Source organism: Ziziphus jujuba, chromosome 10, assembly GCF_031755915.1.
Source record: "Ziziphus jujuba cultivar Dongzao chromosome 10, ASM3175591v1".
Classification (NCBI taxonomy): Eukaryota; Viridiplantae; Streptophyta; class Magnoliopsida; order Rosales; family Rhamnaceae; genus Ziziphus; species Ziziphus jujuba.
Genome location: NC_083388.1, coordinates 6,641,499 through 6,667,107, shown reverse-complemented (window position 1 = coordinate 6,667,107; position 25,609 = coordinate 6,641,499). Strand labels below are relative to the sequence as shown.

The following is a 25,609-nucleotide window of genomic DNA, read 5'->3' as shown; positions in this document are numbered from 1 at the left end:
AAATAATTGCTTATTATGATCTTACAATTTTTATATTATGATTTTTTTTTAAAAAAAAAAAGAATAATAATAAAGTAAAGTTATCATAAAAATAAAACCTTGCCTTGCTTGCACCAAATAGCAACAGAGAGAGATCTATTTTTATTTTAACCATATTTGATCAGTATCTGTAGTCATTTTCATTGTGTTTACAGACATAATAAAGCAGATGTGCTGATTACCCAGCCACATAAATTTAGGCCTTGGCTGATAAACAAAACATATGGTGAGCTAGAACAATGAACAATTAATTAGATCAATTATTATTATAAGGTATATTATTCTGCAAAATGAAGTACTTGGTCTTATCCAAACAGTTGAAACTAGACTGTTTAAGCTTTTACCTTTCATTTTACAATATGAGGAAAACCAGCCTTAACAAATACAACATACCTATGCTATCTTATTACCCAAAAATTAAAAAAATTAAAAAAATTAAAAAAATAAAAATAAAAATAAATAAATAAATAACCATACTGTTACAAGTATATTATATACAATTCAGCTTCAAAACTTACTCAAGTATATCACAAGTTTACATCAATCACAGCTGCTGCTTTGCTTTTTTGCATGGAGATGAACGGAAAAGTTACTCAAAATATCTGCACTATCCATTCCCTGTGCATTGAAATAATCCAATAACCACAATATGGCAGAATGGTTAATCATAATTCCACCCGAACTAGACATTACAACTTCTCCAGTCTTGCCAAGTTTCTCTGCAAATTCAGCCAAGCTATCAAATAACATCGACCTATAAGAGACAACCCAAGTAGAGAGAACAGTAGCTGCAAAATCTTGGAATGCATTATTAGGCAATAACATGACTGCCCCAACAAGCTCTGGCGTTGGTGCACGACAAGTACAAAGTGTCAGAAGGCCTCCTACTGCAGTGGAACTTGCATTTGCATCTAATTCACTTGAGGAGAAAAAATCCAAAACTACTTTCTCCACTTGAACATTGGAAACTGCAAGCTCTGATCTAATCAAGCCCCAGAATTTATGTTGTTCCAAACAGTCCCAAGTAAAAGAGTTCTTAATTAGGTTGGAAATGGTTTCAGTGCCCTCACCAAACATGGAGAATCTCTTTAAGCCCAACTGAAAATGCATATCTATAAGAGCATTGTTATCCAACTTATTCACAAGTAGCCTAATGAAGTTTTCATCCCCAGCAGATAAATCAGAAAGATGAGAAAAGACACTGCAGACCAAGTTTTTCAATCTTTTACTTTCCCACCCACAACACAACAAGAAGTCAGAAAACAGGAGTTTTGTGAGAGATATATCTGAATCTTTTAATGAGATATTTCTTAAATGCACAAGGAAACATCTGTAAGCAGCAAAGGCACCAACTACCAATTTTGAAATTAATTTTTTGTCCATTTTAGAGCACAACTGAATATTTTCATGGGAGTCTTCTCTTCTGTTATTTAGAAAAGTGTGATACTCATCAGCATGAAAAGCTAACAAAAGCATGGATGAATCACTTCTATTAATGGATTTACCAGCAACTGTTTCATCTAGAGTACAACCAGCCATCTCTGCCTCATAAGCTAGCCTTGATGCATACAATAATAACCGTGCTCCAACAGGAGAACCATTCCTTGACCAGAATAACAGCATTTCTTGCATCCTCTCATGCTGAGCATACATGAAATATCGAATTACTACAGATGTGGGAGACTCTATTTCATCATCATAATCTTGATTATCATGAGATTCAAGAGGAGCAAACAGTTTGTATCCACTTGATTCATATACCTCAGCTATTTTAGATGATAAAACATCAGGAAAAGTTGAACCCCTTGTTACTGTTTGGTCTTCAACATTCACTAACAGTAATAGTTCCTTCAAAGCCTTAAGACCTATTGTGGTTGATTTCTTAACTGCTTCTCCAAAACGTTGAACCGCATTCTCTAAAGCATCAAATGGATTTTCAGCAGTTACAACTAATGGACTACAGGAAGCATCCAAGCCATCTGATATCAAACTAGAAGCATCAAAAGATTTCTTAGCAGATCCACCAACCATGGTGCATGTAGGTTGTTGCCCATTTTGTGATGGTTTTAAAGTTTCTATACAAGAAAGAGTTTGCAAACTCAAAGGTGTCGCAAACTGATGAGGAAGATGCAATGGATGCAATTCCTTAGAGATTTCCACCTTAAAACCAGATAAAAAGTTGCCAAGCCTCTCTTTTAGAAAAGGGGAAAGTGCATCACACGAGATCACGACATCCAGTGAGGGAATCACTCCCCTCTGAACCAGTATATTAAATGATGATGATACACCTTTAACTAAGAGATCTTTTCGTTCCACATCATAGTTGTCCACAAGCAGGAACAAAAACTCAAGAAGAGTATGAGTCACGTCAATGTATCTGGACATAGAGTGTACCATCAATAGCATTGCAGGCTCAATGTTCATGATATTATCTATTTTTTCATCAAAAAAAAGCCAATCATAGAAAAGAGCAAGCTTTACCTTGGCTTCAATAAAATTCTTTGTACAAGACTTCAGTAACCAACCTAAAACAGCCCATCTTGGAATAACTTCTGATTGAATGATTTCATTAGGTGGGTGGTGACAACAGCATATAAACCGAACAATGTCCGTTATGAGGGTCTCTCTTTCTGGCACACAAAGAAACTTCTTAGCAAACCATGCCTGGTGGCGCTTCTGGTTTCCCAACTTCACATGTGTAAGTAAAAACCTTAATTGGGCCTCCATTTCAGGAGTAATCCGAAGTAAAAAATACCTGCTTGACGTCCTTTTGCAATAAAGTTGTGAAATATCTGAAAATTCTGGAGTCCTAAACTCATTTGGGTTGAATACCAAATCCTTCCACAGTGCTCTGAATTCAGGTACATGAACCAAATCTTGTAGAAGCCGAATTAGATCCCTCCCAATCCTCAAACACAAATGAAACTGCTCCTTTAAAACTCTCACACAAAACTTAATCTCCAATTGCCTTATTGCATCTAATCTTTTGTTATCAAATAATCGACAGTGATCAGATAACAACCTAAGATAAGTATACAACGCACTTGTCAAAATCATCGGTTCTATTTCCAATAGACAATCCCATTTTGCCAAAAAAATGCTCACTACCTCAAAACACAACCATAGATTGTCATCACTAAAGTCTCCAGCAATAATTTGCCTCAATAGAAATACCAATAAATCATTAACACCTATAGCAGAAACATCAATCATTTCCTTAGTAACCCAAATCAACTGAATTTTCACTGTATCAATAAGTTTTATGTACAATTCCTTTACAACCTTTATAATAAAATTAACAAAAGAGGAATATCCATCCCTGACAATGGCATGCAAGTGCTTAATATGGGTTTTGGCAAAATGGGGTTCAACCAAAACACCATAAAGGATGGCCTGGTTGAGCTGCAAGTATTCTTGTGGGTTTGGAATTGTTAATGGAAACGGAGGTCTTAATCTTGGTTCAAGAAACTCAAATGCCTGTCGCAGCGAAAGTTCTGTTTGGTTTTTGGCCTCATAGGGAGAAGTTTGGATTAATTTCGAAGCCATGTAAACTTCCTAATAACTCAAGCACAACAAATTCCAGTAAACAATTGAGCTTTGAGTATATTTAGTAGGATTTGAGATGGTATCAAGATAGATTACCTGATAGCTGAAGGCGTTAAAAACCTTGAAGATTCAAAAGCCAGAGCAAAGAAGTTGAATTGATCTTTACAGTTTAAACCTTGAAAGCCGCACCAAACTCTCAAAAAAAGGCCCAGCATTGTTTTTCACAAAAACCCACTGACAAACGTCATCAATCTATTGTAGAAGGTAAAACCAATCAACCACACAAATGATATCAGTTTGAAGAAGCAATTGATTCAATCACTCGAATGGTATGCTTGTGAGGGCATGCAGACAAAGACAGACTTCTTAATCCCCTGATGATTATGAGGACGTAACATCAGTTTAATAGTAAATTCCAGAAGACCAAAACAATTGGTTAGAGAAATTAACCCAAGCAAAAGCTGAACCCACAAATCAACATGAATTGTATAGAAAAGGAAATAAAAAACAATTACACCTTTATATGAACAGAACAGAGAAAATAGAAGTTATATAACAAAGGTTTAGGATAAATTACGAAAAGGGTATTTCGAAGTTAACTATGTAGTTATGCCTGCTATAGGAATAGAACTTGGAAAAACTATCTATGTGGTTATGCCTGCTACCTATGATAAACTTAGGCACATACAGTTCCATCAAACCGAAGTTGAAGTTAAGCTAAAGAAAGCTGGCACATCCATAAACCATCGTATACCCAGGTTTGCAACATTAAATCAACATGTTGTAATAAAAGTGGAAAGTTTACTAAGTTGGGTTTCCTTAAGATAAACAATATTCACAAGAAGCCAGAAACATAATTCAAGTTGGGGTATGAAGATGTTTTATTCCTTTTACCTAATTGCCTCATATGTCCCATATACAGCACCTGGATAGAAGATGTAATTAGGTAATTTTTTTTATTATTGTTTTTTTGGTAAGATTCATTGACAGAAAATCAATACAACAGGTAAATTATGAAATCAACACTATAATCCAACTGTAATAGACTTGAAGCAATGAATAAAACATGCATTTATACAAGAAAATACATATAAATTAAAGCTACTTTTATCAGGCTTGCCTACTTATTTGTTTTTAGTATTTGCAACTTAAAACTTCCATAAAATCATTGCTTCAGCAGCTATACGAATTTTAATGTAGTCAAGATCATATCAAGATTTTTGGAAACAGATATATAATGATAGAATGGCTCCACAAAATAGATGATGCTCAACTGACAGCACCTGCTTTGGGACGCATTGGAAAATAATTTGTTGCATAGAGTAGGATCTCCGAACAAAATCTTTATTCAATTTAGATAAAAATGCCTCCCTTCCTGACTCAACCTGGTTAACCTTATTCAAATACCATGTACTTGAACTAACATTCTTCTCAGATCCTAGTTTTTGCTCCATACATACACTTGTTCGTCCTCCCCACACACTTTGTAAATCCAAATGAACAGTACCACAAATAAACACAACTTGACCAAAAGCAAATTGGTGCCACAATGTGTTGGAGCGGAGGAAAGATAGAAGCAAATAAAACCTTAAAGAAGGAAAGTCCACTAAAGCTATAACAAGATCCATACTAAAGCTCATAAATTAAAAAGACAAGCTGCTTAGTCCAACCATGCGAGCTCAAAAAAAAAAAAAAAAAAAAAAAAAAAACAGAAAGGAAGAAAGAAAAAAAAGAGAAGAAATAAACCAAATGTGTTTCAGTTACTTCCTAGCTCCAAAAAAAAAAAAAAAAAAAAAAAAAAAAAAAGAAGAATAAACCAAATGTGTTTCAGTTACTTCCTAGCTCCCAAAAAAAAAAAAAAAAAAAAAAAAAAAAAAAAGAAGAATAAACCAAATGTGTTTCAGTTACTTCCTAGCTCCCTTCTTCTTTTCTTCTACTGTTTGGTTTGCAACTTGAAGCTTTGGCCACAATGTCCTATACTATTATTACAAAATCATATAAAATTACTCAAATAAAAAGTTGTCGAGAAATCATTTTAGAATTTATCTCTTTGCCAATATCAGTTTATTCATTTAAAGATAAAACACACTACACACTCTACGAAAATCAGAGGAAAAAAAGCGCTCAAAATTGCAAATCGACCCCAGAAACTCAAAACACCCAGATTATCAAATCGCAATAAAAAAGCAATATTCCTTAAGACCAATAAAATTGGTGAAAGAAATTAGCTAAGCATAAAGTAAACCAACAACCAACATGTATTATACAGCAATAAAGTAATAAAAAATTATACCTTTTCATATGAACAGAGAAATAGAAGGTTTATAATAAAAGTTTAAGCCAAAATAAGAAAGGTTGTTCCAAAAATTACCTATAGCTCCTCCTCCGACAGCACCGCCGACGGCGACAACGGCTATTCATTGCCATTTATATTGATAGATATTCTTCTTCCGTTATTCTCTCTCTCTCTCTCTCTCTCTATATATATATATATATATATATATATACTGTCAGAGGAGAATGAATGAGAGAAGGATTTCAAGGTCTGAGCAGTGAAGTCTCACCAAAAATAAATAAATAAATAAATAAAACGCTCTGAGCAGTGAAGTTGTGAAGTTCTGGGATTTTACGGCTTGCTTTGCTACCTCAGTTTTATGCTTCGTCATATATACTTCCTTCTCTCTCTCTCTCTCTCTCTCTCTCCCGTTTGGTGAATTAATATGTTTGTTGTTTTTTTTTTGACAAACATAATTGTATTACTTTTGTTTTTTTTTTGGCTAAAAACATAATTATATTACTTTATATATTATTATTGATCAATGCTTTATAATTTTTCTTTTGCAAATCTCTTGAATATAATTTGCAAAAAAAAAAAAAAAATCCTGAATATAAGTTGTTTATTATGTTATTTTTTATAAAAAAGTTTATTAATATTTTGAAAAAAAAAAAATTATTATTATTAGTTTTTCAATATCTTTTATATATATATATTCCGTTTATGATGTGGATGTACTACAGTATTAGTGATAGTTTTTCATATTATTGATGATGATTTTTTAAAAAATCATTATTAATACTATAAAAAATCATCACTAACACTACGATCGTCATGCAGATCGTTTTTACTATAGAATTTCTATATATATATATATATATGAAACATGAAACGATGCCTTTTTTTTTTTTTTTTTTAATATGGTAATACAGATCGATAAGATTTATGCGTATATATTCTTATTGGACTGGGTTATTACCGTTTTGAGTTAAATTTGAATTCTCAACTGGGTGTATAAAGTTTCTTTTGTGGTGTATATATACAAGGACCCGAGGACGCGAAGGCTGAGGAGGGAAAACAGCGCGGAGCATAACCTTTTAAAGTCCCCAAAAAAAAAAAAAAAAAAAAAAAAGGAAAGCCAGAAACAGAGAATCCCGGTTCAACAGAGACGAAGCCGTAGAGTGGGTAAGTTTGAAATCCTTTCATGGTGAATTGTTTTTCGTTTTTAATCTTTTTTTTTTTTGTACGAATTTATTATCGCTAGCAAGTAAAACTTCTGCTTTTTTTCATTTTTTTAATATATTTTTTCATATTTATTTTGTATTTGAAAAAAAAAAAAAAAAGAAGCTATTTATAAGAGCTAGAGAGTAGAGAAATCCAGTATGTTCTACATTTTGGTCTGATATATATGAAATTGCAGAGCTTTATGAGAAAATGAAGTTTTTTTTTTTTTTTTCCTTATTTATTGTTTGGCTGCTTGGAAATCATTTTCATGCCCAATTGTTCATTGAAACTAACTATAAATGTTAGTGTGTTGCAGAGCTAAATTATCCACAGGTTTATTGTCTTTTGGGGTTTAGAAGAAAAGAGGAAAACCCAGTCGCAATGGCGGGTCGAGTGAGTGGAGGACAGCTGATTATTCCCAATGAGAATTTGGGCATTCACCAAAAAAGTAAATTTTTCATGTTGTTAAGATTAGTTAGTCATATAAGAGGAATTTCCTGAGATTATATAAACAGTTTTTGGGTTGTTTTCATGAATCAACCGCTAAATCAGTTTTGAATTTATATTTTGAATCTTTGGCAAATGGGGTTTTCAGATTTATTTTCCCTTACCATAGTCCTGAATATTTTTGCTTGTTACTGAGTTGGATATTTTTATTTTATTTTATTTTTGTTGTAGAGCCTTTTGTTGATGGAAAGACGGCCAAGAGTTTTGGAACAGCTAGTACAAAGAAGGGTGGACTGGCGACTGGAACTCGAAAGGCTCTCAATGATATCACCAACAAATCTACCATTCACCATGAAGCATCATCAAAGAAAACTGCTTTACCAAAGGAGGAATTCAATGAAGCAGAAGAGAAGTTTTTGCATGATCACAAAAAGTGCATTGAGGCACAACGAAATGCACTCAATGCTTTTCAATTGGAAATGGTGCTTCCTGGAATCGGTAAAGGAAAATCCTTTCATTTGAATGTTCATTGGTATTCTGAAATCGATTGTTCTTCGTTTTTTGCTTATTTTTTTCATTCTCTTTCCTATATATTTTTTTAATCTATTTGTATTTTTATTTTTGGGGTGTGTGTGATTCATCCACTTGTGTGTTTTTTTTCCACTGGATCTAATATTTTAATTTGGACATTAATTTTTTTTTTCTTTTCTCTTTTTTTTGGTGTTTGCATTAATTTGAACCAGAAGGATATTAATGATTATGTTCTTTTAGAGATCTTAAGAAAAATATTCGAAATGGTTCTTGATGGGGTTTACAATGTTTGGAAGCACATTCCTATAACTCTTTACTGTAATATTTTGTATGCATACGTTTGAAAACTCAACAACCAGACCTGCAAAGGCAGCATAAATATGAATCTGTGTTCTCAGACCATTGCGGCTGAAAACTTATGTGATTAATTCCAAGGAAGATGAAAGCCAAGCATCAGTATTGGCATAATGTTTGCATTTTAGCATTGTCTTGCTTAATTAAGAGAATACTGCTTTCAAGGTTGCTTATTATAGTAACTTAGAGGTATTCATTATCAAATAGGAGAGAAGGGGCTTTTAAGTAATGCTAAAATTGTATTGAAGTTTGTAAAATAAATAAATAAAATAGACGAATGAAAATGATCTTAGAAACTAATATGTTAAGAAGAATAAGACGATCTAAATTCAATCAGAAGTATTTTTATTTTCCAACTTTCTTCAAAATATTATTTCCTTCTTTTATATAGTTGTCAAGTGTAGAAACTGCTCATTCATTTGTTTTTTAACATGAAGTACCGTTTAAATGAGCAACTTTTTTATCTTTTGCAGATGTCTGTTGTAATGCCGAAAAAGCCCAGTCTAAACAAAAAAAGGTGTTTCTTCTCTCTCTATCTTTATATTTATGGGGATATAATCTATATTTTTTACTCTCATGTGCTTCTGAAGATACATACTCAAAAGGACAAAAATGAAATATCTTTCATTCTCCTTTTGATATGTTTGTTTGTTTTTTTTTTTTTTTTTTTTTTTTTTTCTGCTTATAGTGATCTGTCTTTCAAGAGGTTGGGTGGTTTAGTAAGGAGAGAAATGAATGCTTACATTAATCTTTTTCAATCATATTTCTCCATTAAATATCTGGAAGTGGAATTAATATGGCTAATTTTTTTCCAAGTGTAAAATCATAATTTTTATCTATGCTTTAGAGTGAACATGACCTCGAAAGCCCTCGCTGCTATCGAGAGCCAGCAGAGTTGCCCATGTCAGAGTTTTCTGATTGGTTTGAGTCTTCAACTCAATGGATCTCTCCACCATGTTCTCCACTGAAATTGGACTCTCCACCATCTTCACCCTTCACATGGCAATTTGGAACAGTTGAATTTGTGCTGAGGGAAGATAATTGATGTTAAATGCGACCCAAGCAATCGACTTCTTTTTCGTTCGAAATATTATTCAGAATTACTGTTATAAAACTTGATATCTGATTTCCCATCAGTAATTGTAGATTTGTTTCCATTGTAGCTGTTCACTAAAGTTTTGCTTGAGGAGAAAATGGTATCAAGAAGAGTGACCATTTTGTGATATTTTTTGGTTATACAACTTGTGTATGATAGGACCCCACTGGACCTTTCCTCCTATTCACTTAATTCTGTATGACTTGTTTAGAAGACACGGTTAATTCCATTTTAAACCCGCTTGGATACGAAAATATTTTCAATTATTAATTGCATATATTAGATATAGAGTGGGACACCAACTCTTCTTCCCAATTTTTTTTTTTTCACATTTGATCACTCTCCTGTTTTCTTATTCTTGTCACATAGTTTGAACATTATAATTATTTTTCCAGTGTCGGATATTTGTTGTACAATCCTAGTAAAGTTAAAGATAATCCACAACTTGGCCTCTTGATCATGGCCATACAATCGATCTAGACCTTCCATTACATATTGATGGTGACCTTTCTGGTTTTATATGGACGGCGAAAGATTTCCATGCAAATATACATGATCTTCAGGCCATGACACTAACAAGCTACGATTAGAACTGGGTCATCATAAATCTCCCTTGCAAAGTAATGACTAACAAAATAGCTTTTTTTGGAAGTTTCTTTTCCTACTCTAGCAACGGAAAGTTGTCTTGGAACTTTTTTTTTTTTTTTTTAATTTTTTTCCATGTCTTTTCTATATGTAACTTTCTTATACTCGGTCAGCAACTTTAATATATAGTTTACCTAGTCTTTTTCTCTCAAACACCACCATTTATGTTCCTTAAGCCGGCCATTGGATTGCACTCCCATTTTTCCAACTAAAATGTTCCATTTCTCTTGTTTTACATGGACCTAGGGCGGCAAATTCTTGTTGCTTCACCTTCCGACTAATTTCCCTCATCAAGTTTGTAAACCTCCTTTACATGCCTCTTAACATCTACCATAATTCCTAAGAAAACTGCAAATGGTACATGGTTTCTTTCTTACTGCTCTTTTAGTACTGCTTTTTCTTCCTCAGTCTCTTTGTTTGTCTCCGGATGAGAGCTCTATCAATCTTTACTATCATGGAGGGAAGATCATGACAAAACCAGTAACTGTTTATCTTCTATGGGTTGGGACAGGCTGGAAAGAATCTGGTAGAGAAGCAATAAGAAATGCCTTGACTTCATTAACTTCGTCGCGATACCACAATGTCAAGGATTCTGGGGTACCTACATTGGGAAACTGGTGGGAGATCATAAGACAGTATAGGGATGGTGATAATGTTCCTGTGACAGATAGAGTGGATTTAGGTGCTGAATGCTTCTATACTGGTACTGAACTCAACATGACCCAAGATCAAGTTTTTGATATTGCGAAGTCTGCCTTTAACTGGAATTCTAGTGAAGGGTCTGGTGGGAAATTCTTGAGTTGTACTCGTCCTTTTGAAATGAATAAATATGGTATCTATCATGTTGTGTTTTCTTATACTGCAATGTTCTTTGATAGCCCAGAGCAGTGGAAATTTATGGACTGTAGTGGAAAGTTTGCAATAGAGGCTTCTGCAGGTATGATGGTGAATGTGGTATGGCAAAGAGAACCTCAAAATGCAGCTGATATATGCTCAATGTTGTTTAATGGAAAGTCTTACTTGGGCCCTCCAAATGGCAATGAGAAGATCGATAGCCTGGTGGGTTATGTACTTGGAAATACTGCTGTGGAAGTCACCAATGGAGATGGAAGAGGATGGTCTAGAAATGATGGAACTGGTATGACAGTGAGTAATTCTTGTGCTTCCCTAATGTGGAGAGAGATGGATGGTCCTCCCTTGTTTAAGGATACAACGAGGAATGTGAGTTTCAATGTTGTTGGTTTGAATGGTTATAGGTACATGGTTCCATACGTTTGGGACCAAAAGATCAGCAACTGTGCCTTGAAGTATTCAGGTATTGTAACTTGTAAAGCATTCAATGAGAGAAAAACATGTTATAAAATCAACTAGGAACTACCCAATTTTATAGCTGTTTTCATATTGCTTCTCTCATTTACCTTATTTATAGAACCTTTGGTGAATGGACAACCAAAATGCTTACTATAACATCATCTCATCAGCGGACAATTAAGGTTGATAAAACATTAATTAATTTGTAGGCATGCTGTTGAGTTACTAAACTATCAACCTTTTTCAATAATCCACCAAAGTTTTATTTTACTGTTTCAAGTAAAGCAATTATTTTTATTTGCAGAAACCTGTGGAGCTAAGGCAGTTATCTTGAAACAGCCTAAAGGGTACTTGAGTACAGGAATTACAGTAAACCACACCAATGGTTTGCAGCCATATGCCCCAAATCAAAAATGTGTATGGAAAATTGAATGCCCAAAAGCCAAGTTCATCAGTTTTTCCATCAACTATCTGTCAATTGCAGCAGATAGTAATGATCAAATTCTAATTTGCGAGTCAAAATCAGATCGTGCGAAATGTTCAGTTATCCCTTCAAATGCTAGGAGATTCAAGTTGTTCAGCTCAAAATCTTATATAGAGTTTAGGACTGATAATCAAGTTTCTCTTGAGTCTAGAGGTTGGGAGATCAGTTTCTCTGCTGGTAAGTTCATCGAAGCTGATTATATTTTGAATTTCTTTACATGATAAAATGTTGAAGTTAATTGGAAAACATTTAGGACTCTGCAATGGAAGGAAAGATCTTTATGACCGTGATGGAAGTATCAGCTACACCACGTCTACTAGCATTTCCTACGTAGAAGGACTCAGTTGCCAATGGGTTCTCAATGGAAAACCAGGAACTCCTGTATCTGTAAGCTTCACATATATCAACATATCCAAAAATTTGGATTTTGTTGCAATCTATGATGGAAAAATGCAGCTTATAGCCAATTTTACCGGCTTCTACTCAGTTTCTGATCTTCCAAGAATGAACTTAAGTGGTGTTGTTACAATTGCATTTTCCACTCAGACAGACAAAGGGGAAGGTTGGTCAGCTAACTTTAATATCTCTTCTCCTGTTAACCATAACAAAAAACTGTGGCCTGTGATCATTGTTGCTGTTCTAGGATTTGTTGCAGTGATTGTTCCTCTAGCTTTTGTTATTTTAGCTTTGAATAAGAAAGGGAAGCTTATAAGCAGGAGGGATTCAGATGAGGGCCTCATGCTGATAACCATAGACACTATAAGAGAAGAAAACAGAATTGGCGAAGGGCCTTCTGCAACTGTCTATAGAGCCGTTTCTAATGATGGCTATATTGCCATCAAATGTCTAAGAAACAGAGCTGCTCACACAGAACTAGAACAAGAGATTTTGCTTAAATGCTCCTCTCATCCAAACATTATTTCCTTGGTGGGACATGCTGAAGATGGGCTCAGGAGACATCTTTTGCTTTTCGAGTTCATGGGAAGAGGAGATTTGGCTTGGAACTTGAAGGAAAGAGGACAAAATCTGAACTGGGATCGGAGGTTAGCAATAGCATTACAAGTCTGCTCTGCTATCCAAATGTTGCACATGTACGTAAAACCACCTGTATATCATGGAAATATAATCAGTGAGAATGTTCTTCTTGACGAGTTTTGCAATGCAAAACTAGGAGGTTTTGGGGTTGCAAAGTATTGCAGCAGCAGGGAAAATCCAGGGCAACCATCGGAAATGGCTGAAGATATATGGTGCTTTGGATTACTACTAGTTGAGCTTCTAACAGGTGAGCCTCAGGTAAATAAACAGGCGTATAAAGATTCCAGGAGCTTTGAAGAGATAAATGAGCTTGTTGGAAATGGGGTTATCATTGATAGAAGATTGGAGATTCCCAATGAAAGATGCAAAACCATGGCATTGACCAAGTTGGGTGAGATTGCAAACTGGTGCATCGATAGCAGCTTGAGAGTTGAAGGGGATAAGAATAATCCCAAAATAGGTGATGTTTTATCTGGTCTTACACAGGTGAAGCACTTGTTTTGCTCTATTTCAGGATAAGTTGCAGAAGCAAAAAGATACATGTATCGTGTTAATAAAGAAGTTCCAATAGCATGTCTAATATTCTTTTCGACCATTATTATGTACCCATTGTTCATCCGTTTGTGTATGTTTTGGGTTTAATTAGCACATTAGATCCTGGTAGATTTCAATGACTAGAGCTTGTGCTCGTACATTGTATGCATATATGATCACGATAATATTATTCTCATGACAGTGTGAAATTAAATTATAAATAAGTCGATGAATTTTCAAATCAACATTATCTTCCCCCAGTTCAACCGTCATATTCTACAGGAGATGTATTCGATTTAGAATTTGATGGATTTAAAATAAATTATACACTTTAAAAGATTTGATGGATTGTTATAGAATTCTACAAACTCCATAAAAATTTTATAAAAATCCAAGGAAATCTTTGGATTTAAAGTTGGATTTCATATTGACAAATTTTTTTAAAATCCATCATTTTTTAAAATCTTTTAAAATCAATGACTTTTTGAATACCATCAGATTTTAAAAGAATTCCACAAAGTCTTAATTGAATACACCTAAATTGCAATAGATTTTTATAAAATCTATCAAAATCTGAATTGAATATCATTAGACTTGTATGGACTCCTTTAAAATCTAAATCGAATTCCTCTAAACTTTTAAAAACTTTTAAAATTCTTTAAATTCTAAATTAAATACACCTTCTACAATTATATTCTTTCAAAATAAAGGCGACAATTTATATATTAAGAAAACACATTCACATTTCTGTCTTCAAACAATCCTGATCTCAATCTGCATTCTCCTGCTCAAAGCCACCATCTAGGTAACCAGAAGGAGTTCTTCCAGTTGAAGGAATGAAGAAGAGAAGAAAATTTTCATAATAAAAGTCGAAACTGATATTCATTGAACTATTCAAAGACCCACAAAATGAAAACTCAAGTAAAAAAATTTATCACCCTGACTCACCATCTTCTTACAGTATGTAATTCTGACATTTAAAAGCAGAACAAAATTAATTTATTTTAATTCACTGAAGAAAAGCTTAATAGGACTTGCCACAATGAATCAAGCTCCCAGCACCCAGGAAAAGACCAAAAATGCCTGCACTAGCAATGGTTGTCTGTCCAATGTGTCTGACCTTTAGAAGTCCAGGTACCTGCATCCGCCAAGCATATGTATGACTCAATAACACCTTTAGCATACTCAAAAAATTGAAATTCACATATTGAAACATTAAAATTGATACTAAAATATTTATCTTAATAATTTTAAAACAAACCGATACTTAGCAGACAAGCTTCAATACATGTTGAGATACTTCCTTTTCTCGTTCAAGAACAAATATTTTTAAGACTAAAATGCATAAAATCACAGGAAAATAAAAGTAAGAGTTCATAACATCTTAATTAATTCAATTTCCTTGTAACCCATGTATTCGTAAGAAACATCCACATATGTAGAAGGACATGCATTTGTGTGTTTGTGTTCTTGTATGGACTTTAATGCTCACAACAAAGCCTTATGACTGTTTTTAAGTTTGTCTCGATGTTTGTTCAAAATAAATCAGTAGAATAAGTAATCATATAGACATCATTAATCGTTAAAAGGTGTTTTTGTGTCTTCTTGTTATGTGTTTGTGTCCTTGTTTATACTCAATGCTAAAACTCATTGCTACAATTGGACAAGATTTTCATATTGGCCTCTAACAAGTTAAATACAAAGCTCATGTCCAAAGAAAAAAGTAACAAGTAGTCACATATAAAGCTTTTCACATTATTTGCTTCGTGCCACAAATCATTCTCCATAGACAATCAAATTATGTACCTATGTAGCTATGCCTGCTACCCTATAATGAACTCAGGCACATACAATTCCATCATATTGAAGTTGAAGTCAACCTAAAGAAGGCCCGTTAAATAACCAGCATACACCAAGGTTTGCAACAATATATTAGTTTGTTGTAATAAAAGTGAATAGTTTAGCAATGGTGTCCTCAAGATAAATAAACATTCCAAAGGAGCATTAAAAAAAAAAAAAAACAAAATCAATCAGGGGTAGGAAGAGTTTTTATACCTTGCACCTAATTGCATCATATGTCCCAAATACAGCACCTGGATAGAAGATGTAATTAGGTAAAATAACGAAAAGAACAATATAGTCCAACTTTAATAGACTTCAACCAATGAATTAAATATGTATCTGTACAAGAAAATACATATAAATTCAAGCTACTTTTTTCAGGCTTGCCCACTTATTTATTTTCAGTTTAGTACTTGCAACTCAAACTTCCATAAAATCATAGCTCAAGCAGTTATAGTTGTTTTGTTGGAGTCAAGGTCAAAATAGATGTTGTTCAACACTAAGGCACCTGCTTCGAGATGCATTGGAAAATAATTTGTTGCATGGTGTTAGGACCCCAGAACACAATCTTTCCAAGTTTCTTTTCTTTAAATGGTTTACTGGTGCTGAAACATTCAGTTTAGATAGAATCCCTCCTGGTTCAGTCTGGTTAACCTTATTCAAATACAATATATTCGAACTAACATTCTTCTCAAATCCTAGTTAATGTTCCATATGTATGAACTTGTGTCCTCCCCCCAAACTATTGTAAATCCAGATGGGCAGTAACTCAAATACACACATCTGACCAACTACTTTAATAAATGTAATTCCCAAACCATATTGATCCCACAATTGTGTTGGTGGGAAGGAAAAAGCTCACAGAGATAGAAGCAAGTGAAACCTTAAACAACAAAACTCTACTTGGAAAAGAAAAGAACAGGAAATAAAAGAATGAAAATCTCTAGAGTTCTTCTGGGCAAAAATCTATTTGCAGACCAAAAATCAAAATTAAAAGAACGTATACAAGGTCCATATTAAAGCTTACAAATTACGACACGGGCTGCTTAGTCCATCCATGTGAGCCAACAGCTAAACCGAGCGTATTTCAGTTACCCCATTTCTTCCTTTCTTTACTGTTTGGTTTGCAATTTAAACAACAGCTAAAAACGTCCTCTGTTATAAATTATAAATTATTATGTAAAACCACTGAAATAGAAGTTCCACAAAAGTCATTCTACTTTTTTTTCCTCTTTGCTAACATCAGTTTATTCATTCAAATATAAACACCACAGAGCAAAGTTGCTTATAGATCGACCCAGAATCTGAGACATCCAGATGAGCAAATTGCAAGACAAACCAAAAAAAATTTTCGGAATACCAAAGCAGGTGGTAAGAGAAATTAACCAAAGCAAAAGCTGAACCAACAACCCACATGAATTATGTACCCAAAAGAGAAAGGAAAAAAAAAAAAAATTCTTGAACAGAGAAGCCTATAAAATAGGTTCAAGCTAAAATACGAAAAGGGTATGCCAAATTACCGACAGCTCCTCCGATAGCCCCGCCGAGTGCCACACCGGCTCCCACACGAGTCAAGCAGCTATCCCTTGCCATTTATTTCGATAGAGATACTCTTAGATTATTCTTCCACAGTCTCTCTCTCTCTCTCTCTCTCTATATATATATATATATATATATATTGTCACTGGGGAATGAGAGAAGGGTTTCAACCTCTTAACTGTGAGGTTTGGAATTTCGCAGTATCTGTTTTCTTTTCTAGGGACTGAAAAGAGTGGGACGCACGGTTTTTCACTTGTGCGAGGGTTTTATCATTTTAACCATTTATATCCCTCCCATTTGGTAAACTGTGTCACTGACCCAAAAAAACAATTAATTGTTAAATGTAGCCCTATATAAGACATCTAAAACAGTATTAGTAGTGATTTGTTTTTCAGCTGAAAAATAAAAATAAAAAAAGACAAATATAATTCTATATCTAATATGTATATTTATTTCTCAATGTTAATATTTTAAATTAAATTATATTAAAATTATGTCAAAACAATCTCAAGATAAAGTTTATATATTGGTTTTGTCTATTAAAACATATGTCTACTTTGATAATTGATACTTTCTGCTCAAGGTAGTACTGTTTGGATGTGTTATTATTGCGTTGGGCTATTACTAATTTGACTCATTAAGGCAATGCTTCATTATTGTATAGTGTTACCTGGTAATTACCTTATTACCTAAACGCCACATAGCTCCATATCAATGTTTGGAAGCAATTTTAATATTTGTTACAAATGGATGGAATTGGATACTAAAAACCACATCATCAACTTTTAATCTTTCAAGGATTATTATTTTCAAAGTTAATGGATTAGCGGTAATCATAACTTTTATATGTAATGTCTTAGGATGGATTGTTCCCTCACAAGAAGTTTGAAATTATTGCTCCTTGTTATGCATTGATATGTCCTTGAAAATGTGGATGAAATGGAAATTTAATATCCCACCTACCTTTGTATACATGTAGTTTTATATATATATATATATATATGTAGTCTTTATAATAATAAAATGTAGTTTTATATATATATAGTATTTATAATAATAAAAAGATATGTCAAAAATCAATCCACAAAAGTCAAAAAAAAAAAGTTACAAAAAATTCCATTGCCGGGAATCGAACCCGGGTCTCCTGGGTGAAAGCCAGACATCCTAACCGCTGGACGACAATGGATTGCTGAAATGTGTTCAATTGGATTTTCTTAAATTACGTGCTCTGTAATAAAATCTTTATTTAATAATTGAAAAAGAAGAGATCCAATTCAAGGTTTTGTTGTGCCAAAGAAAACGAGAAAAAGTAGATCAAGTAACATTAATACATACATCCAAAAAATAAGAGTTAGATTTATTATTTATACATTCGTCCAAAAAAGAAAGTTACATTTTTATGAAGCTGTTGAAAGTACTAATGACTTAATGAATCTCCCCAAAAAAAAAAAAAGGAAAAAAAAGAAATATGAAAAACATATAGTTTATAACTATCTAAGACAACTTTTTGTTATTTGGAAAAAAAAAATTTTTTTTCTTTTTTCTTTTTTCTTTTTTTTTGTTTTTTTAAAGGCAAACTATCTATAAAAAATTATAGAAACAGATGGGAGATTAAAATATATATATATATATATATATATATTAACAAATTAAAATCGATTATGTGGTCCACAAGCTTTTACTTTTATTTTATTTTATTTTTTTTCAAAAACCAAAACAAAACTAATTATACAATGCCAATTCTTTGTTTATTTCAACACAAGTAAACGAAGCCATGAAGCGAACCTACTAGGAAAATAAAATATCATAAACTCTACTCTACTTTTCATATTACTCTCGAATTTCATAATAATAGCAAATACAAATGTAATAACTAATCAACCAGGTAAAAATAAAAATAAAAAAATAAAAAAAGAAACAATAATAAATATAAATATAAAAAATATAATAAACCACGCATTGCTATTCTTAATTTCTCTATAAAAATACATATAATAGTTTCATAAAATTTGGTAAATAAATTACGTGGAATTAGAGGGAGGGATTGCTAAGTTGACAGGAAGAGAGACAGACGGAGAGTGAAACTTGGGCTGCTTGGCACTGAGACCGTTTGAGTGCCGTACCCGAACTCGAACACAGGCTCCGAACCGCCTCACATTCTTCCGGGCACGCCACCGACACCAAACACTGCGCCGTGGCTCGATTCAGATGCCTACAAGCCGACTCCCGAGCCGGACCCACCGGCATACGCCGGTGGCACTCTATCAGCGCCCGCTGCAGCCGCTCGCACCCCCGGATTTCGGTCGCTTCCTCGGCTGGCTTCTTCGTCGTCGTCGTCATCGGCTGGCTTCGCTTTTACGAGCTTATTAGGAGGAATTGAAAATTGATCTTCTTCTTGTTTTATAAGAATTCCTTCATCCGAATCTCACTGAAACGTCGGCTTTGTTGTTTGAAAATTACGAATGCATTTTTTTTTTTTCGTTTTTCTCCTCACAGTGCCAAAACGACTTCGTTTACGTGTAAAGAAAACAGAGTGATCAGGGATGGCTCAAGTCAACCTTCATCGATGTTTGAATTGAATGTGTGTCCATTTTATTGCCATGTAATATTGGATTCAAGAATGTCACCCCCAAAAAATAAAATAAATAAATAAATATAAACCGTAGAGTTTATGATAACAAAATAATATTAAATAAATCAATAATCCAAAAATAATAAAAATAATTATTATGTTTTTTGAAGAAGAAACGTCTTAATTACATAAATAGATAAAAACAAATCTCCATCAAAGATTGACAAAAATTTGCAGCTTATTATCTGCAGCTTCACAATTAAGAATTTTACATAAACAAAAATCATGGGAAAAACATGTGAAAATTAAATTATGTAACATATGTTGAATGCCTGAGCTGCCTGAGCTAATATAATGCAACTTTGGGGACCAAAAAAAAAAAAAAAAAAAAAAAAGAGCTTCAAAAGCCCCTATTTCTCTCTCTATCTCTCCTTTCCTTGCCTAATTGCAACTAATACTAATGCATGACAGGATTTGCTAGTTGCTAGATGTTGCTTCTGGTTATTGAAAAAACCAGTTGTTGGATATACCTGTATAACCCAATTTTCTAACTCCGACTGGTGTTGAGCAACAAGAGCAGCCCATTTTTTTTGGGGTACAGATGCCATGAATAATGGGCATTTTCATTTCTTCACTTTAACTTCTTTTTCTTTTGCTCTGTTTTGAGAATCACACAAGAATTCTATGGTCTATATAGCCTCCTTGTAAGGAATGTGAAGCTCCATGGATATTTTTACTGTGATTCTTTAACTTTTCATTCAAGTTTTTCACTTTGCTGCTTTCTGTTTATCTGGTCTCAACACCTTAAACTCGAATGAAATGACCACTTCAATGTAGAACTCCCTGTCTATGATGTCTGATTTGGCTCTACAATTCATCTTTCTCCATGTGACTGTTAAGAATTGTGAGACATTCATACACCATCTCCATTTGTGGGTGGGACGTGTCTTCAACAAAGAATGGCTGAATTCTCTTATCAGTCTCAATCCAGCTACAACCGGGGTTCTTCCTCAGTCCTAGCTCCTTCATCTTTGATCTCACCTTCCGCATCTCATCCCAGTTTTTGACAGATGCATAAATATTTGACAGTGTTATGTAAGTTGATGGATCGTCAGGATCCTTATCAATGAGAAACCTTGCAATTTTTACACCTAAATCGAAATCCCTGTGCAATTGGCATGCAGAAAACAGTGTGCTCCACAAGCCAACATCGTCCCTAATTTCTGTAGTTCTATGGAGAATCTCATAAGCTTCTCCCAATCTTCCAGCACGTCCAAGAAGGTCAAGCATACAAGAGTAATGTTCTATACTTGGTTTGATTCCATACTCGGTCATCATTTGATCGAAGAAGTAGCAACCTTCATCAACGAGTCCAGCATGGCTACAAGCTGATAAGACTGCAAGGAAAGTGACTCCATCTGGTTTAGCTTGAGACTGCTGCATTCCATGAAAAAGCTTTAAAGCTTCTAAAGCTTGACCATGAGACCCATAAGCAGCAATCATGGAGGTCCATGATACAATATCTCTCCCTGGCAATCTATTGAAAATATCAAGCGCTTCGTCTACTGCACCACATTTAGCATACATGTCAAGGAGTGCTCCCATGACTAGTTCATTGCTTTCCAACTCACTTTCTATAATATTCTTGTGGATCTCCTTGCCCTTTTCTAAAGCTGCCAGTTGTGAACAAGCTGGTAAGATAGAAGTGAATGTGATGGCATCTGGTCTTACACCACCTTCTTTCATGTTGTCATAAATGCCAAGAGCTCCAAAGTAGTTTCCCACAGTCACATATCCGGAAATCATAACATTCCAAGAAACAACATTTATGTGAGGCATTTTTTTGAAAATATTTTCAGCTGCTAAGACACTTCCACATTTGAAGTACAGATCAATAAGTGCACTGATGATGTAGATATCAACCTCTAAACTATTTCTTACTATATATCCATGTATGAATTTTCCATGTTGAAGTTGAACTGACCTTGAACTCGCCATTAGCATGCTGCTCAATGTAGTTAAAGTTGGTTTAGTTCCTTCGTCAATCATCCTTCTTAAAAGTTCAATGCACGATTTGCTATCTCCTTTCAAACTGTACGCTGCAATCATGGAATTCCAGGCAATCACATTCTTTTTAGGGATTTTTTGGAAAATCTCTTTAGCCATCTCTAAGCATCCACATTTTCCATACATGTCCACAAGGGAAGAACCAATGAAACCATCAAACACAATTCCCTTTTCAGTCAATTCCTCATGAATTTTCTTCCCCTTTTCCAAATCCAAAAGCCTCGCACATGATGAAATCACAACTGTGAGTGTTACAGAATTCGGCTCAAAGCCAGAACTTCTCATCTTTTCAAACAATTCCACAGCTTTCTCAGCTTGCCCGTCTTGATAATAGCAGGAAATCACAGTATTCCAACATGCTACATCTCTTTCAGGAATTTCATCAAACAGCCTTATAGCACATTCAAACACATTGCACTTGGCATACATACCCACCAAAGAGCTTGCAACAACAACATCCGACAAAAAACTTGTTTTTATCAAATGGGCATGGATCATTCTCCCATAATTAACTCTACCCAATCCACCACAGGCCTTAAGAACACCGGGGTACGTAAAACTATCAGGCACCAAAAAAGGGTAATGCAGTAACCTTTCAAAGAGCTGGAGAGCTTCAATGAACATGAAGTTTTTCGTATAAGCCGCCAGAAGGCAATTCCACAAGGAAATATCAAATGGGTTTTTAACGGAATCGAAAACAAGACTTCCATAATCATACAAACGGCACGAGAAGTAGAAGTTGATAAGGTTTTTGCACAAGGTAGTATTGTTTTGTAAGCCTAGAGATACTATCTTCTGGTGGATGAGCTTTCCTTGCAACACAGTTTTGGAACTGATGCATGCTTTCAAAAGCAAAATCAGCTTTCCAGTGTCCATTTCAAGAATTAGAATGCATAAATCAGCAGAGAAATAAAGTTGCAAATTAACTGTTTAAGTAAGTTCCTTAAACGAAGAAAGAGTACAGGGCTTCCTGCTGCTACTGCCAGACAGAGAAGTTTATGAGATGTCAGTGAGGAATTTAACCAAGGAAACAATCATATTCTCCTATTCAAAAATTCTTTTTTCATTAAAATGTAACGCACATATTATGAGATATATGATATTTTCTACTATAAAATATTTATTTCTTTTTGCTTATGAAGTAATTTTTTTTCAAAAGTAATGTTTTATTATTTAAATTAAACGTATACTTTAAATTTTAAAATCAATTTGAGAAGAAATGAAGTTTAAATATTTTATGAATTAGTTCACAAGAAACTATCAATGAAAAAAATAAGTTTAATAATTTTTTTTTTTTTTTTTTTTTTTTGAAAGTAAACTTGAACAATGGAAGTAGAAGAACTGGACAAAATGGGAACCTAGAATAGTAGCACGAAAATGATGCCGACTTTTGTGTTCGGTTTTGGTTTTTTTGGGTCGGCCATAATGTATTCCAGCATTTCCATTTGAATAATCCACTAATTAATGTGTTTACAACTACACAAATGCAATATCAAAGAGAGTATGAGAAGCGCTTTGACCGGCTATTTTTTAATGGTGATGGCATGTGCTGTTGTAGATATAGGTTTTGTCACTATCCACCATTATTAAAAGCCAAACATGGACGTTTCCCTACAATTCATTTGTGCAAAACATTGTTTTATGGTCATTTTAATAGAGGGCAGGTCATGGAGGCTGAGTTGTTATTCATAGACATGAAGTCTAAAGGTTTTATATAGATAAAGTAATGTATATTTCTTTAGTTGATGAATATTGCAAGAAAAAGGAAATGAGATGGCAATCCAGGTTTTCCTAAAAATGCTGAAGATGGATTGTGATCCAGATGCTTTTAAATGCAGCACACTGATTCAAGGGTATATGAACTTGTGCTTGTTGAATAGGGGATGGGCCATATACAAGCAAATGGCAGAATCGGGTGTGCAATCGACTGTGAGTACTTTTGGCATTATGATTAATAAGTGCAGCAAGGATGGAAAAATTGATTATGGTTGGATGCTTTTGAACAACATAGTTAATTAGTTTGAATTTAATTCCCAGTGTGCACTGTTACACAATTTGATCAAGGCCCCTTGAAAAAAAGAGAATAGATTATCGGAAGTAGATGAATTGTACAAACACATGCTAGACAGAGGGGTTATTCCTGCTCATATGTTCTTCTTTGTCCTAGTGAAGAAGTATCCAAGGATGCACGAGCTTCAGCCTGCTCTTATGATTTTGCGAGCTATTGCAAAAGATGGTTGTGTGTTTGATCTTTCTCTGATGCCGAGATTTGGAGCAAGAAATTCACGTCCTGCTTGGAGAAATTGCAACAAGCAACTTGAATTTGGCTACAGTGGCATGCAATGTGTACATTAATGCTTTATGTAAGGTTGGGAATTTAGATGTTGCTTTGCATTGGTTTGATAGAATGAGAAATCTTGGATGCATTCCTTCGCTTTTCACTTACAACACCTGGATCAAGTGTTTTTGCCAGGAGGCACTTTTTGAGTATGCTGAGTCCTTATTTGACTTAATGGAAGGAAAGGGCATAGTTCTAGACCAATCTACTTATTTAGTAATTATAAATGAATGTTGCAAACTGGGTGATCCTGAATTGGCCTTTCATGTTATAGATGACATGGATGGACGGTCTAGGGATGAAACCCAGTGTTGCTATTTATGAATCGATTGTATAGATTGTCAAAGCAGAAAGAAAAGAATTTTGGATGCAAGAGAGAATGCTTGAGGCTGGTGTGGATCTTGATGAGGTTGTGTATTCTACAATGACTAATGGTTATTTGAACAATAGAAGAGCCACTGAAGCCCATCAAATTGTTTAAGAAAATGGTGGATGATTCCATTGTCCAAGTTTGCATTCTTACACTGCCCTTATAAGTGCATTAGTGAAAATAAACATGACTGACAAGCGATTTGTGTTCCTTGGTAGAATGTTGAGACATGGTCTTTTGCCAAATGCTGTGTTGTATACTTCTCTTGAATTTGCTTTCAGATTTGTTCATTTGATGTTCAAGAAGCAGATTCTCTTTGATCACGTCTTGTATATCTCAGAGGTCAGCGGTGTATGCTGAAATACCATTAGGGAAAAGTGGCACTTTCCAAGTAGAGAGTCTGACATGGTAAGAGAGTTGTTGTTTGGCTTGCTCCATAAGAATACTCTCACGCCGACATAGAACAGTTTAAAGAGTTTCTGCTAATTTTTTAGAGGAAAAGAAATGCTTTGCAATGAAGCTGATCCAGAATACAGACTAGTTTTATGCCAAATTTGTACCCATACAATGGTATCATTTCTGGATACTGAAGTGCAGAAAGGATGCAGTAAAGCATATGATCATTTGGAATTGATGCAAAGAGATGGTTTATGTCCCAATCAAGTAACTTAAACCAATCAAGCTGCTAATATAGAAGTTTATGAGATGTCAATAAGGAATTTATCCAAGGAAACAATCATAGTATCCTATTTAATTTTTTTTAATATATATTAAACTGCAATGCACATATTTATGAGATATATGATATTTTCTACAAGAATCTGTTTATTTCTTTATGCTTATTAAGTAATTTTTTTCAAAAAAAAAAAAAATAGTAATGTTTTATTCATCAAATCAAAACTTTATTTTAAATTTTAAAATCAATTTAAGAAGGAATGGTGTTCAGATTTTTTATGAATAAATTGACAAGAAACTATCAATGAAAAAATAAGTATAATAATTTTTCTTTTCAAAAAAAAAAAAAAAAAAATGGTATACTTGGCGTAGAGGCAGGGAGTAAATTCTTGCAAAAAAAGATAAACGAACAAAAAAATTTGGCAAACAAGAAGATTCTCTGCCTCCACAACACTTGCTGAAAGATCCTCTCTCGTCGTTATACAATCTACAGACACATTTACAGCTTACATACTTTCGGGTATTATATATTTTCTCAAATTAATTGCTGCCATATTCTGTTAAGTTTATGGAGCTAGAGAATCTTCTCGATTTAATTGCTACCACTTTTCTAGCCATAAATATCTTCTTGTTTTGATATACTCTTGTTTTTGTTTTCGTTTTCTACGTTGAAAATCAATGGGCA

The 25,609-nt window shown here is 34.0% G+C and overlaps 6 protein-coding genes and 1 non-coding gene across 11 annotated transcripts; 2 read left to right on the top strand and 5 right to left on the bottom strand.

Moving 5' to 3' along the window:
- Positions 1-479: 479 nt before the first annotated feature.
- On the bottom strand, positions 480-6,285 carry LOC107410736 (uncharacterized). Of its 4 annotated transcripts, none has more exons than XM_025071029.3 (3): positions 5,957-6,285; positions 3,682-3,959; positions 480-3,594 (listed from the first exon to the last, which is right to left on the bottom strand). In XM_025071029.3, exon 3 carries the CDS (start codon positions 3,583-3,585, stop codon positions 580-582), a length of 3,006 nt encoding a protein of 1,001 aa, XP_024926797.3. In that variant the 5' UTR covers positions 3,586-3,594; positions 3,682-3,959; positions 5,957-6,285; the 3' UTR covers positions 480-579. The 4 variants fall into 4 exon arrangements, with proteins under 4 accessions (XP_024926797.3, XP_048324561.2, XP_015873694.3 ...); XM_048468604.2 differs by having other exon boundaries at positions 480-3,230; positions 5,957-6,284; XM_016018208.4 differs by having other exon boundaries at positions 480-3,959.
- A 612-nt stretch (positions 6,286-6,897) lies between these two features.
- LOC107410737 (protein PATRONUS 2) lies at positions 6,898-9,766 on the top strand. Of its 2 annotated transcripts, none has more exons than XM_016018210.4 (5): positions 6,898-7,045; positions 7,401-7,532; positions 7,763-8,029; positions 8,890-8,933; positions 9,264-9,766. In XM_016018210.4, exons 2-5 carry the CDS (start codon positions 7,466-7,468, stop codon positions 9,459-9,461), a joined length of 576 nt encoding a protein of 191 aa, XP_015873696.3. In that variant the 5' UTR covers positions 6,898-7,045; positions 7,401-7,465; the 3' UTR covers positions 9,462-9,766. The 2 variants fall into 2 exon arrangements, with proteins under 2 accessions (XP_015873696.3, XP_048323768.2); XM_048467811.2 differs by having other exon boundaries at positions 6,966-7,045; positions 7,391-7,532.
- Positions 9,767-10,511: 745 nt separating this feature from the next.
- Positions 10,512-13,716, top strand: LOC107410721 (wall-associated receptor kinase-like 18). Its single transcript, XM_016018191.4, has 3 exons — positions 10,512-11,472; positions 11,773-12,129; positions 12,206-13,716. Exons 1-3 carry the CDS (start codon positions 10,512-10,514, stop codon positions 13,504-13,506), a joined length of 2,619 nt encoding a protein of 872 aa, XP_015873677.3. The 3' UTR covers positions 13,507-13,716.
- A 659-nt stretch (positions 13,717-14,375) lies between these two features.
- On the bottom strand, positions 14,376-17,161 carry LOC107410722 (uncharacterized). Its single transcript, XM_048469242.2, has 3 exons — positions 16,884-17,161; positions 15,577-15,614; positions 14,376-14,659 (listed from the first exon to the last, which is right to left on the bottom strand). The coding sequence occupies exons 1-3, from the start codon at positions 16,954-16,956 to the stop codon at positions 14,546-14,548; spliced, it is 225 nt and encodes a 74-aa protein (XP_048325199.1). The 5' UTR covers positions 16,957-17,161; the 3' UTR covers positions 14,376-14,545.
- Positions 17,162-18,016: 855 nt separating this feature from the next.
- On the bottom strand, positions 18,017-18,088 carry TRNAE-UUC (transfer RNA glutamic acid (anticodon UUC)). Its single transcript has one exon. It is a non-coding gene; the product is annotated as a tRNA-Glu (tRNA).
- A 720-nt stretch (positions 18,089-18,808) lies between these two features.
- On the bottom strand, positions 18,809-19,517 carry LOC107410731 (uncharacterized). Its single transcript, XM_016018202.4, has one exon. It carries the CDS (start codon positions 19,240-19,242, stop codon positions 18,934-18,936), a length of 309 nt encoding a protein of 102 aa, XP_015873688.3. The 5' UTR covers positions 19,243-19,517; the 3' UTR covers positions 18,809-18,933.
- A 152-nt stretch (positions 19,518-19,669) lies between these two features.
- On the bottom strand, positions 19,670-22,680 carry LOC107410727 (pentatricopeptide repeat-containing protein At5g27110). Its single transcript, XM_016018198.4, has one exon. It carries the CDS (start codon positions 22,415-22,417, stop codon positions 20,342-20,344), a length of 2,076 nt encoding a protein of 691 aa, XP_015873684.3. The 5' UTR covers positions 22,418-22,680; the 3' UTR covers positions 19,670-20,341.
- Positions 22,681-25,609: the final 2,929 nt, after the last annotated feature.

Bases quoted from the DNA above. Each gene is read 5' to 3' on its own strand.
- LOC107410727 (XM_016018198.4), bottom strand. From the start codon at position 22,417: ATGGACACTGGAAAGCTGATTTTGCTTTTGAAAGCATGCATCAGTTCC.
- LOC107410731 (XM_016018202.4), bottom strand. From the start codon at position 19,242: ATGACGACGACGACGAAGAAGCCAGCCGAGGAAGCGACCGAAATCCGG.
- LOC107410737 (XM_016018210.4), top strand. From the start codon at position 7,466: ATGGCGGGTCGAGTGAGTGGAGGACAGCTGATTATTCCCAATGAGAAT. The intron at 7,533-7,762 runs GTAAATTTTTCA...TTTTTGTTGTAG, and splicing joins TTTGGGCATTCACCAAAAAA to AGCCTTTTGTTGATGGAAAG. The intron at 8,934-9,263 runs GTGTTTCTTCTC...TCTATGCTTTAG, and splicing joins CCCAGTCTAAACAAAAAAAG to AGTGAACATGACCTCGAAAG.
- LOC107410721 (XM_016018191.4), top strand. From the start codon at position 10,512: ATGGTACATGGTTTCTTTCTTACTGCTCTTTTAGTACTGCTTTTTCTT. The intron at 11,473-11,772 runs GTATTGTAACTT...TTTTATTTGCAG, and splicing joins CTGTGCCTTGAAGTATTCAG to AAACCTGTGGAGCTAAGGCA. The intron at 12,130-12,205 runs GTAAGTTCATCG...GAAAACATTTAG, and splicing joins GGAGATCAGTTTCTCTGCTG to GACTCTGCAATGGAAGGAAA.
- LOC107410736 (XM_016018208.4), bottom strand. From the start codon at position 3,585: ATGGCTTCGAAATTAATCCAAACTTCTCCCTATGAGGCCAAAAACCAA.
- LOC107410722 (XM_048469242.2), bottom strand. From the start codon at position 16,956: ATGGCAAGGGATAGCTGCTTGACTCGTGTGGGAGCCGGTGTGGCACTC. The intron at 15,615-16,883 runs GTAATTTGGCAT...TCTTCTATCCAG, and splicing joins GGCTATCGGAGGAGCTGTCG to GTGCTGTATTTGGGACATAT. The intron at 14,660-15,576 runs GTATAAAAACTC...TGGCGGATGCAG, and splicing joins ATGATGCAATTAGGTGCAAG to GTACCTGGACTTCTAAAGGT.